The sequence below is a fragment of the Sceloporus undulatus genome, chromosome 4, assembly GCF_019175285.1.
Source record: "Sceloporus undulatus isolate JIND9_A2432 ecotype Alabama chromosome 4, SceUnd_v1.1, whole genome shotgun sequence".
Classification (NCBI taxonomy): Eukaryota; Metazoa; Chordata; class Lepidosauria; order Squamata; family Phrynosomatidae; genus Sceloporus; species Sceloporus undulatus.
Window position 1 is genome coordinate 74,117,279 of NC_056525.1, and position 13,257 is coordinate 74,130,535.

The window sequence follows — 13,257 nt, forward strand, 5'->3', positions numbered from 1 at the left end:
CCAGCCATGTAGGGCTTTTTAAAGACTAATATAAACAACACCTTGTACTGCGCCTGGAAACTAACAGGCAGCCAGTGAAGTGATTTTAGAATGGGTGTTATCCGGTCACTCCTAGATTTTCCAGTGACCGTCTGGCTGCCATATTTTGTACTAATTGGAGTTTCTGGATTAGGCACAAGGGTAGACCCATGTAGAACACATTGCAAAATCGAGTCGAGTGTGAGGTTATCAGTGTATATACTACAGTTCAAGGTCCTTTACATCCAGGAAGGGGCGCAGCTGGCATATCAACCAAGCTGATAACAGACACTCCTGACTGTCCTATTTACCTTTGTCATCTGGAGCAATGGATCTAGGAGCACCCCCAAACTGCGAAAACAGTCCTTTGAGGAGAGTGATCCCTCTAGGACTGGAGGTTGCAACCTGATACCTGGTTTGGGCCCCCTCTGTAAATACCTGCATTTTTGTCTGGATTGATTTGAGTTGTTTTTCCTCATCCAGTCCATTACCACTTCAAGATACTGTGGAGAGGAGGAAAATACCATTTGTGTCAGAGCTGTTGACTGGGACTGGAGAAATATACTTGGGTGTCATCAGCGTACTGATAACACCCTGCTACACAAATGTACCTCAAGAAGGTTGTCTGAATCTTCCTCACTAATCTCCAGCTCTTCATCTTCTCAGTGTCCATACAGTTCTGTGCCTCACCAGCTGTTCCATTGTGAGGGAGTTCTTTTACTCTGAGAAAGAACAGAGGTCTCACATATGAGAGCTGTGATTAATTCTACTTCAGCCTTGCAGATGTTGCTTTCCCTTGTTGTATATGAACATAACCCTGTAACAGTTCCCCCTAGCATATTAATACAAAGTTTATCTGGAAAGAAGTAGGCCTGATTTTCCTTCTTTTGCTCAAAAGGAAATTTCATCTGTCTGCTTTATTTCTTAGTGCTCTATGGGATACGATTTACAAAAGCAGATACTGGCTGAGATAGCTTCTAAGCAAAGGAAGAGACACCCGTCCCTGTAACCAGCTGATATATCTTCATTTCCTTAGATGTGTTTTCAGTTGTGACTTTTCCCTGAGTTCAAGGGCACTAGGACCTTTTTAGTCAAAATCAGACAGTAGTAAGTAAGCACACTGTGAAATATAATAATAATAAATAATAAAAGTTTTATTTTTAGCCACCTTCCTGGGATCAAGGTGTGGTCACAACAGCCAAAAACACGATACATCAATATACAAAAAATTAAAATACAAAAAATACAAAATCTCACTATCTTACAACAGTTAAAATCCAGTTATTTTTTTTCCAACTGCACAAGATTACAGAACAATGAGGGAGAGAAGGGGCAACATGGAATGTTAGGGGTAAGCCTGCTGGAACCAAAAGTTTTAAGCCCTTTTTGAAGTGTTCCAGGGAGGTGGCTGAGCAGAGCTCGTTCGAAGCGAGTTCCAGAGGATGGGCCCAAGATAGAAAAAGGCCCTCTGAGTGGTGGTAGAAATATGTTGCCTCTGGAACATGTAACAATTGCTTCCCAGCAGATCTGAGTGTGCGGGACGAATGTATGGGGAGAGGCGGTCTCCAAGTACCCTGGCCCAAGCCATATAGGGCTTTATAGGTAATAACCAACACCTTGTATTGTGCCCGGAAGCGAATAGGCAGCCAATGGAGATCTTTCAGAATTGGTGTTTGTGACTGGTCCTGAAGAGCCAGTGACCAGTCTCGTGCCATGTTTTGAACCAACTGAAGCTTCCGAGTATGGTACAGGGTTGCCCATGTAGAGCGTGTTACAGAAATCCAACAGAGAGGTTACCAGAGCATGTACTACCGTTTCAAGGTCCCCCCGGCCCAGGTAGGGTCACAGTTGGCGTATCAGCCTAAGCAGATAACAAGTGCTCCTGACTGTCGCATCCACCTGGATGTAAGATGGAGCGACGAGTCCAGAAGCACCCCAGACTGCGAGCTGAGTCTTCACGGGAGCGTGATCCCGTTCAGGACAGGTGACAACAACCTGTCCCGGGCCGGAGAACCTATCACAAGCACTTCCGTTTTCTCTGGGATTCAAACTGAGTCTGTTTTCCCTCATCCAACCCATTACTGACTCCAGACAGGCATCCAGAGGAGACATGCCATCCCTGGTCACTGCAGCAGCCGAGGCACAGAGAAGACTATCTGTGTGTCATCAGTGTACAGTGGTGCCCGGGTTACGAAATTAATCGTTCCGCGGCCGCTTTCGTAACCCGAAAAGCTTCGTAGCCGAAACCCATAGGCGCTAATGGGAAAAGCCGCGATTTCGTGTGAATATCGCCGAAAAGCACCAAAAAATTTTTCGTAAACCCGAAAAAACATTCGTAACGCCGAACAATATTTCCTCATGGGATTTTTTCGTATCCCGGAAATTTCGTAACCTGGGTATTTCGTATACCGAGGTACCACTGTACTGTACTGATAAAACCGCGCCCCGTGTCTCCGGATGATATCACCCAGCGGTTTCATGTAAATGTTAATAGCGGGGGACAGAATGGCTCCTGAGGGACACCAGATGTAGTGCCCTCCTATCGGAGCACACGTCCCCAAGCTGCACCATCTGGGACCGGCCCGAGAGGTAGGAACGGAACCACTGGAGCGCAGTGCCACCAATTCCCAACTCTCTCAGGCGTCCAGAAGGATACATGGTCAATGGTATCGAAGCCGCGTGAGATGTCTAAGAGCACTAACAGGGACACGGTAACCCCGTCCATGCCCAGATGGAGATCATCGACCAGGGCGACCATGGCTCTCAACCCGTAGCCCGCCCGGAAGCCGGTTTGAAAGGGTCTAGAAAATCAGTTTCATCCAAGATCGATTGAAGCTGGATGGGCAACCGCCCTCTCGATCACCTTCCCTAGATGCATTTCAACAAGGCCAGGCATGTCCCATTCAATTGTTTGTTTTTGTATCAGTTATGGCAGGTTATTTAAATTGGTAGCTGAATGTTATTCAAAGCCAAGGCCATTTGAAATGGCAGAGTTAAGTTATGTGACTGGTCCTGGAAGAGCCAGTGACCAGTCTCGCTGCCATGTTTTGAACCAACTGAAGCTTCCGAGTATGGTACAAGGGTTGCCCCATGTAGAGCGTGTTACAGAAATCCAAACGAGAGGTTACCAGAGCATGTACTACCGTTTCAAGGTCCCCCCGGCCCAGGTAGGGTCGCAGTTGGCGTATCAGCCTAAGCTGATAACAAGTGCTCCTGACTGTCGCATCCACCTGGGATGTAAGATGGAGCGACGAGTCCAGAAGCACCCCCAGACTGCGAGCTGAGTCCTTCACGGGGAGCGTGATCCCGTTCAGGACAGGTGGACAAACAACCTGTCCCGGGCCAGGAGAACCTATCACGAGCACTTCCGTTTTCTCTGGATTCAAACTGAGTCTGTTTTCCCTCATCCAACCCATTACTGACTCCAGACAGGCATCCAGAGAGATGCCATCCCTGGTCACTGCAGCAGCCGGAGGCACAGAGAAGACTATCTGGGTGTCATCAGTGTACTGATAACACCGCGCCCCGTGTCTCCGGATGATCTCACCCAGCGGTTTCATGTAAATGTTTAATAGCATGGGGGACAGAATGGCTCCCTGAGGGACACCAGATGTAAGTGCCCTCCTATCGGAGCACACGTCCCCCAGCTGCACCATCTGGGACCGGCCCGAGAGGTAGGAACGGAACCACTGGAGCGCAGTGCCACCAATTCCCAACTCTCTCAGGCGTCCCAGAAGGATACCATGGTCAATGGTATCGAAAGCCGCTGAGATGTCTAAGAGCACTAACAGGGACACGGTACCCCGTCCATGCCCAGATGGAGATCATCGACCAGGGCGACCATGGCAGTCTCAACCCCGTAGCCCGCCCGGAAGCCGGTTTGAAATGGGTCTAGAAAATCAGTTTCATCCAAGATCGATTGAAGCTGGATGGCAACCGCCCTCTCGATCACCTTCCCTAGATGCATTTTCAACAAGGCCAGGCATGTCCCATTCAATTGTTTGTTTTTGTATCAGTTATGCAGGTTATTTAAATTGGTAGCTGAATGTTATTCAAAGCCAAGGCCATTTGAAATGGCAGAGTTAAACTTGGTTTTCCATATTCTCCATGTGTGTTTTGATGGAAGTCCTGTTTGGATGATGTCTGAACACACAAAGGGCTAAAACTGAAGCAAGGATGTAGGTAGCATACAATCCCTGCTCTCCCACCCCCATGCCCTTGAACATCCAGAGGTAAGTTCGACTTTTCATCACTGAGCCTGCAGGTATAAATTGGGTTCTATAACTGCGTTTATCTGAACATAAAGCTTCCATAACCATAAACCCTGATAAATGTGAGTCCCACTTTTTGGGGGAAATAGGATATAAATAAACTGGTTGTTTGATTGATTCCCACTGATAGGAGCTTTGTAACCATGTTCACTCAGTCACACACAGCACATGAAAGATGGGCTTTCACAAGCTTTGGGGATGGGCCTTATGTGTACATTCACATCCAAGTTTTAGATGATATCTGTTGAATAACAAAAGTCACATACCTATCAGCATAACGCAAGGTATTTAAGGTGTATTCACAGGAATTCATGCCTGGGGAGATCATTGCAATCTGAAAGCCAATAAATAAACAGATGAACAGCCTGCATTTCCTGGCTCTTGCCATTTGTACATCTGCAGCCACTTCTGACTAGTCTTTATTCATTACTATCAACTCTGCTTCATTGAACATAAAGATAAACCATCTCAAACATATACCATCCCCTTTAGATTAATTACTTGGAATTTAATGGCTACTGAAAACTATCAGCCTTTTTTATATTCCAGACTACAGTTCTGTGAACAGCTCCAAGGACAGCAATTATGGTATCTGTTTACTGATATTTAATTGTGGATTCAGATATGCAGTTTGCTGAAGCAGTGCTACAGGACACTGGTCTAGTGAGCCTATTCTAGATTTTCACACCAGGCAAAAACTGGCAATAACATTCTGGATTCAGGCATGACAGAACATAAGATATTTTTACTTATTGCCAGAGCAAAGTGAAGTTGGTTTAAGTGGTAATGTCTGCATTTTCCTGTTACATAGGCCTGTGACTCAGGTATTTGTTTTGCAATGAGACATGCATTAGCTATGCTGAACAACATAGAATGGCTGACAAATGAGAAAATATTCTTATGCACCTAAAAATGGTTCCAGCACCAGAGATTACTATTAAGTTGCTAAATCATTATGTAAATACATACACAATTACTAAATTGAGGATAGACTGATAAGCAACCACCTCTTCCTGTAATGTTAGCACTGGCAATTAAAATCTGGGTGCCATCTGAAACATATATCATCAATATTTGTAATTAAAAATTCAGCAACTAGCAGTAATAGAACGAAAGGATGATATAGATAGAAGGAGTTTTCAGAAACTCAGGAACACTGCCAAATGTAAGGTTTGCTATTTAACTTACCATACAAGTTCTGGAATTGGCTCCAATGAAGGAATCCCTTAACACCTGAGTTAGTTTGCTCTCCCGAAAAGGTGTATGTTGTTTATTCTGACCTAGAGCACGGATGCATTCCTGTAAGGAGATGATGCGAAATAAAGGGTAATTATGTTTGCAAAGAGTTTTACTATAGGCAAAGCTGTGGTCATAAAAATTAAGTTTGAATTCAGAAGAAATAACTGAAATTAACCCTGTACTATAAAACTACAGTACCTAAACGATAAAGCTGTGCTATATACCGCATAAACCCCCTGTCCTAGTAAGTTCTCCATATTTTGCTTTTGTCCTTTAAAATATGGACAAAAAACGCAAAGCTAATCATCAAGGACCCACAAGCAAAAAAGTTGTTAAATACCCCTTTTTAGTTAGTATCCACAGTGGTACAAGCAGCAGCAGCTCTTAGCAAGATTGGCTTTTTGCTATGCTTTATGGGAAGTATTAGCAATTCTGGAAAGGTGTGTCTTCCAGTGACATCACCATTACGTGACATCACTTAGTGACATCACAGTTGGACTACACGAAATCTGACTATTTAAACTCACTAAAATTTCAGTGAGGACCCAGCTAGAGTGGACTCACCAGATCAACTGTTGATTGGTGAGTCAACACAAAAGTAACCCCACTGATTTAATTACTCTAATCTAGTTGGGACTAATAATAGATTCATGCCAGGATGTTTGTTGTAAATTCTAATTTATTAACATTTTTAGGATCAAATCTGAATTATTAACTTTTGAATGTCATCTAACACATCTTGTTTGTAGAAACATACAAATGTTTAATCAAATCTAATATTTATAAAAATCAAACATCTCAGATTTAATATAAGAATGATGAATTTGGCACCTTCATGATTACAAAGCTATCTGAAAACAGGATGTCTAATGATTTAACAGTATCTAAACTATTTACTATTATGTAAACATACTGGAAAGCTCAGGGTTTTATGTTTGAGGAAAAGATAAATGTAGCCACAAAATTTAATTTAGTATCCAGGCTTAGTATTTTGTGATACAAGAAGAATAATGCCGAACAACAGGTTACAGTAGTTCTTAAAATTGAGGTTATGTTCCTGGAATACTAAGCATTCTACACTAGATTAGCATAGCAGTATAATTGGCCCTTTGTATCCACAGGGGTTCCGTTCTGAACACACATCTCCCCAGATAACAAAAAACGCAGGACCTCAATTCACATTGCTCCCAATGGTGGTATAGCTGCATGCACGTGCCATCACCAAGGTGAATGGGGTGGGGCCATCTGCAGATACTCAAATCAATGGATGGCAAGTGCCGACTGTAATGTATTTTAACAAGGACAATGACGAGCTCTTCATGCCAAGACCACAGCAGCCTAGGTTATCCCATCTTATCTCATGCTCTAATTCCGTGATAACTATTTTAACAAATGCGCCTCAAGTTTAATGTTAGCACGAGTATGCTACTCTACTGTCTCCTACAGTACATACATGGACTTAGAATGGGGTTTTCCATCTTTTGAGAGCAAACAAGATATATCTGGCATTATTCCACTAACAGGCCCAGGTACTCTTAGTTGAGGCATACCACAAACTCTCATTACCTCTACAATTTATGTTCTACCCTGTACCTTTAGTGCTAGCAAGCTTTTGTTTATTTCTGCTGCTTCCATTCGTGTCTGTCGATCAGCGCTGGATGTATCAGCACCTCTCTCATTCCCAGCTAAATCCACTAAGGAGAACTTCCCGTGAAGTTTTCCTTTTCTGCGCAGAATAATTTGAAAGCAAGCATGGGACCGTGAGGAGCTGGAGTTTGCAAATGTTTGCCCAGATGTCCTGCAGAGATAACAAAAACATTCATAGGGTCAGGAATTAATAAAGTTTTGACAAATGTTATGTTCAGGGTAAACTAGGGAATTCTACAGACTGCTCCAAAGGGGCAGCCTACAGCCACCCTTTTTCGCGCGAGATCGGGCAACCTCATGTTGCGGCTCCAATCCAGCCTTCCGAGGGTGCAAAAAGGAGTCACAAAAAGTGGTTCCTTTTTGCGCCCTCGACAGGGCACCATAGTCGTGGCAGTGCAACTATTTGGCACCCCTTCACCACTGCATCATCTGGATGCAGCACCAGAGGTGCGCCATGATCCCGCATGTTGTCTGGGGTGGAGTCGGGCATGTGTCATCTGGAGTCTGCGCCCCAACTCTGCCCCCAGGCCAACCTTTCAGGTCAGTCCTTAAAGGCCCTACCTCCATCAGATAATCCTAATTTGAAGATCACGAGACAAACTTTTTAACAGAGATATGGGTTGACTATGAGATTTATGCTTTAAATCAGGGGCCCCCAAACATTTCTGACTAGCACCCTCTTTCATCTTGGGCAACAACCCTAGGTCTACTGTTCAACTGCAAATTCATAATAACCAATCTTGGTCGCTTTGCACCTGGTCACCTGGGAGGAGCAACCATGCAGCCTCTCATCTATGCCACCCCTCCAGCAAAGGCCAGTGTAGGCAAGAGGCCCCTTGGTCAATGCTCAGCTAGCTACTTGGTTGCTGCTCCCAAGGTAACCGTATGTAAAGGGAGAACCTTCTCCTTGGCAAGGAAAGACTCAATCCTTCTTCATTGGGGCAGAGATGGGCACAGCTGGTGTGTGTGTCGGGAGTTTACAGAGGCGACATGTCATGAACTGGAGATACACCTTCCTCTCCTTCACTACACACATCTTCCCCACACAGCTTTAAGTGTTCCCCCCCCACACACACACACATATACATCTGGCTGTCAATTTGCTTCTGGATGCAATACAAGGTGTTGGTTATTACCTTTAAAGCCCTATATGGCTTAGGCCTGAGTTACTTACTACATAATCTGGCCCACACTCTCAGAACATTGGTTGCTGGAATTAAAAACGACTAGACTAGCCTCAACTTCCCAAAGAGCTTTCACCATAGTCACTCCAAGATTGTGGAACAGTCTTACTACCTCCTTGGAGACTTTTAAGAGGGCAGTTAAGACGGATCTCCTCCAGCGAGCATACCCACCCGATTTTGTATAAGACACATAGATCAACCTCTTTGATCAGGATTGGAATATCTTTATCCCACGGTCACCTTTTGATAGATTGTTTTTAATTAAGTGCTTATGTATTTTATTGCTGTGATTTGTATTTGTATATTTATACCAAGTTGTAATCCCGCCTCGATCCACCTGGGGGAGGCAGGAAAATCTCTCAGCCTGTCCCATGAAAGAAAACAGAAGCAGCAAAATAGCTCCAACGTGCCAGCCAAGTCGCAGCAAAGCTCACAAAGCTTAAGCAGGTTCCCAAATTTGAAAGCTCCTTTTTGCCACTGCTTCTCCCGCACTGCCACATGCTCTAACATGCTCTAGTCAGTCAGTCTGTCCCAAATGGTAACATAGCAATGGCCTGCATCCAAGTTTTGCAAGAATTTCCCAACTGCCACTGCCACCACCAAAGATGCAGTTAAGGGAGTGAGCTTGTAAAGGCAGGCAAAGAGCAGGAGACACCACTACACTAAATGATCAGGAAAGCTGCACTGTGGTTTTGAGGAACCCTGAGAAGAGGTTTCATGCAAACCTCATCCCCACCATGGTCCTATAGCAGGCCTGTAGGCTACATGTGGCCCGCAAGGATTTGGGGGACATTGGTGGCTATAGTCAAGGCTGCATGTTATGCAGATCTGCTCCAAGCCCCAGAACCCTTGCAAAACAGACCCCGGTCGCCATTTTCACCCCACCCTCCCTAGCTCCCTCTGCTCACCTCGCACTCCTCCTCCTCAGGCACTGCCCCTAAGCCTTCAGACTCCCATTGGGCTCTGAAGGCTCCCACACATGTATACAATCCTTCAAAGTCTCACGAGGCTCTGAAGGTTCCCCCCCCCCACTCCCTTCTGAGTTCTGTTGGGCTTCTGCTCTATGGGGCTCTGAAGGCTCTCACAGGCACATACACTCCCATCACAGCCCTGTGGGACGTATGTCCCATGGGACTCTGAGGGCTCCCCTCCCCTCCCCAGCTTTCAGAGTTCTGTGGGGTTTCTGCCCCACAGGACTCCAAAGGCACTGTCATCCCAGCAGTCACTGCTAATGTGGGGCATGGCGTTGCAGCCCATTGATGTTAATGGGTCTTTGGTGTGTGTTTCAAGTCCTTTTCCAACTTATGGCAACTCCTTCCTCTGAGGCTGAGAGAGTGTGACTTACTGAAGGTCACCCAGTGGGCCAAGAGGGGATTCAAACCCTGGTCTCCAATTTTTAAACTTTTACACCACTTTGGCATTCCTATTGGGACTTTCTTATTGTTGGTGGTGTCGTTGCGTGCCTTCAAGTCATTTCTCACTTATGGCAACACTAAGGTGAATCTATCACAGGGGTTTCTTGGCAACATTTGTTCAGAAGTAGTTTTGCCAGTGCCTCCCTCTGAAGCTGAGGGAATGTGACTTGCCTAAGATCACTCAGTGGGTTTCAGTGGCCAAGCAGAGATTCAAACCCTGGTTCCCAGGGTCATAGGCCAATGTTCAAACCACTACACCACACTGGCATTTTCTTGAAGCATTCGTGTTGTTTTGTTGTTGTTGTATGCCTTCAAGTCATTTCAGACTTATGGTGACCCCTCAGGCAAACCTATCATGAGGTTTTCTTGGCCAAATTTGTTTAGAAGACGTTTGCCAATGCCTTCCTCTGAGGCTGAGAGGATGTGACTTGCCCAAGGTGACCCAGTGGGTTTCAGGGTAGGGCAGAGAATCAAATCTTGGTCTCCAGAGTCCTAGTCCAATGCTCAAATCACTTTGCCACACTGGCTTGCCCCACAATAAAGTAGCATGAAGTTGGAGCGAGACAACGCCCCTCTATTCATTTTTCCTCTCCCTCACTCTGAAGGCCTGGGAGCGGGGAGCAGCGGTGGCTTTGGAGTCCCACCAGGCACCTCAACCCATCTTGCAGCACCTCTGAGACTAACTGAAAGTTCATGCATTTCAGGAAGTAGGCTCAAATCTACAAAAGTTCATGCTACCAGCTTCTTTATTTCAATCTGCATCTACACTGTAAAGCTCAATGCTTGCCCCTCAAGGCTCCTTTGCCACCCAGCTTTCTCCTAGAAAAGAGCTGGATGGTGGGGGCAGAGTGAAAAGTTGGAAAGTGAGCCAATAAAAACCTATCTGCAGTCCAAAGAAGTTCAGCTTTTTTTTAATTTTGGCCCCTACCTACTGCCGTTGTGGAGGCCTGTCCTAAAGGCTACTGGTTCTCCTTGTCTTTCATGCACACCAATACTTTGACTGAAAGCCCCCTTGCCACCCCTTTCCCCCACCCTACTGCTCCCCTAGGTCCTTCCACTGCCTCCTGAGGGATCATACTGCCCACTTTAAGAATCACTGCTTTAGATCAACTGAGGTCCAAAACACACTGCAGAAATAATCCAGTTTGAGACCACTTTAACTGACCTGCCTCAGTGCTAGGTAAAATGCTTTAAAAGCATTTCAAAGGGCAGTAGGCAAACGACACAGCCCATTTCTGCCAAAAGGTAGGTAGGTGAGGAACAGTGGTGTCACCCCTCTTAGGGTGTCATCTGGTGCAGTCCACACCCCCTGCACCCCCCTTGCAATGCCACTGGTATTTGGAAAGTAAATGATTGACATTATGCATTACAGTGCTGAAACAACTCATTACACTACCTGTTACACCAATCATTACTTTTTTGTTACTGTGTAACATGAGACAGATACCTTAAGATCTTATCTCTCTTCCAACCCCTATGTAAATACTTTCAGCTAACTATCACTTCCAAGCTCTGAGAGGAAAAAAACCAACCCAATCCCACCCTCCAATAGCTCAAAGTTCGAGAAACCCTAAGGCTTGTTGTTCATCTATGTCAGAGAATTGTTCTTGAGCTCAAAGTGCTCATAAGGCATAGAGGGAAGGCTGATCAGTTTCATCTTCTGATTCCATCTCTGCAATGAAGAATGAAGACTTGCCTCTGCCTTTTGCTCTAGGATTGGTTTTATGTCATTCATCATACTCTGATTCCTCTTTTGCTACAGAAAAGGGATGAGCAAAATTACTCAACCTTGAATGTTAGTATACAGAAATCCACCAGTAGATCTGGATCTTGCTTGTCTCCCCAAGGTAACATCTGCAACTTCTCTCATCCCCACGTCATGTTCCAATTACTGCTTCATCAACACGTTATGTATGAAGGAAGACACCAAAATGTAACATGTGTGCAAAATGCTCTTTAGCATTCTGTGTTTGAAACTTCTGTGACATGAATGACTGAAATTCTCCCTAACTTTCCACATCTACCCTTGAATCCATTTCCTACTTCGAGTTGGGTTTGTAAAAAAACACTAAGAAAATTCAGTGTTTCATGACCAGTTAGTCTGGTATAGATGCATATTTATTTAGAATGTTAAACAAAGTTGCTTATGCTGATTTCAGGTTTGCTTAGCACACAGTTTCCCTCCTCATTCTGAAATATTAAAGTACTTGTGCTATGGCTCTTCATGTGCTATATGCTACCACAGAAAACCTAAAGGTTATGAACAGCCCCTAAATTTTCCTAAATTCTCTAGGGTTGGGTAAATCAGGAAGCAATTTAGACAATAAAGCTCACCTTTCCTCAACAGTTCCTCCTAACTGCTGAGAAATGGCCAAATGAGCATTCCATATAAACAATAAGCCAACAAATATCAGAGCACAGAAAACCACAAACCTGCAGGCACTCCCAATTTCAATCATTCGGATAACATCTTCAGCACAATTCACTTGTATTTCGTGCAGGCCAACCACTTGAACCTGCTGTTTGCCATCCTCTAATACTCGCAGCTTTGCTTTTTTGTTCAAGAGGTCAAACAACTGTATTAAAAAAAATTTGCAAGAAGAATTGATACTATAATTGTCACATTTAAATAAACAAGATATAACAATCCTGTTTTAACATGGCCAGCACAAAAGTTCTCCTTATAAAGCTTGCTTATCAACAGGAGTACAGTGGGCCCTCTACATTTGCTGAGTTAGGATGTAGAATCCCCATTAAAGGGGGTGGGGGAGATAAATGAAAAACCCACTTTTTTTTTTACCCAAGAGATTTCTAGGAATCTTTAGGTCCTCTGGCACAACTTTATGGTCAACATCCACAAGAAACTGACCACAGAATTGTGCTAGAAGGCCAACAAATGACTAGAGAAGGATTATCTCTAGGAATCTCTAGGTCTTTCAATGTAACATCTGGCAAATATTGTCCATAGGGTCATGCTGGAGGACCCAGAGCAGTGATGGTGAACCTTTTAGGGGCCGAGTGCCCAAACTAAAAGGTGTTACCCGGTGCCAGGAGAGGGACTTCTGCCCCCCCGGGGTGGGGCTTCCACCTTCTGGGGGCGGACCTTCTTCTCCCACCTTCCCAGGCCTTCAGCTGGCTCTCCAGAGACAGCTGAAGACCAAAGGGGGGCAAGGGGGGAAGAAGAGGAACAGGAGCGCACCTCTTCCTCCTCCTCCCCCTGCGCCATTCCTGGCCTCCATCTGCCTCCAGGGAAATGGTGTTGCGTGCCATTTCTGGCACACATGCCATGGGTTCACCATCATGGACCTAGAGATTCCTAGAGAGAATATATTAATCAAATCCATGAATATTCAACTCTCAAAAGTCAAGTGTGTGGGGTTGACTGTACATTATACTTAAGCATTACAGATTAAAAAGCTACCCTACATTAGGGAGTTTGTGGTGATGTGCACTCAGTCTATGGAGAAAAAATAGTTTTAGAGT

The 13,257-nt window shown here is 44.8% G+C and overlaps 1 protein-coding gene across 1 annotated transcript in view; it reads right to left on the reverse strand.

The window, feature by feature from the left end:
* The window catches only part of KIF2C (kinesin family member 2C), a 39,729-nt gene that overhangs the window by 4,978 nt on the left and 21,494 nt on the right, over positions 1-13,257 (reverse strand). Inside the window, 6 exon segments of the mRNA XM_042464843.1 lie at positions 630-680; positions 683-740; positions 4,556-4,623; positions 5,478-5,588; positions 7,122-7,326; positions 12,208-12,350. Coding sequence (XP_042320777.1) covers positions 630-680; positions 683-740; positions 4,556-4,623; positions 5,478-5,588; positions 7,122-7,326; positions 12,208-12,350 — 636 coding nt within the window.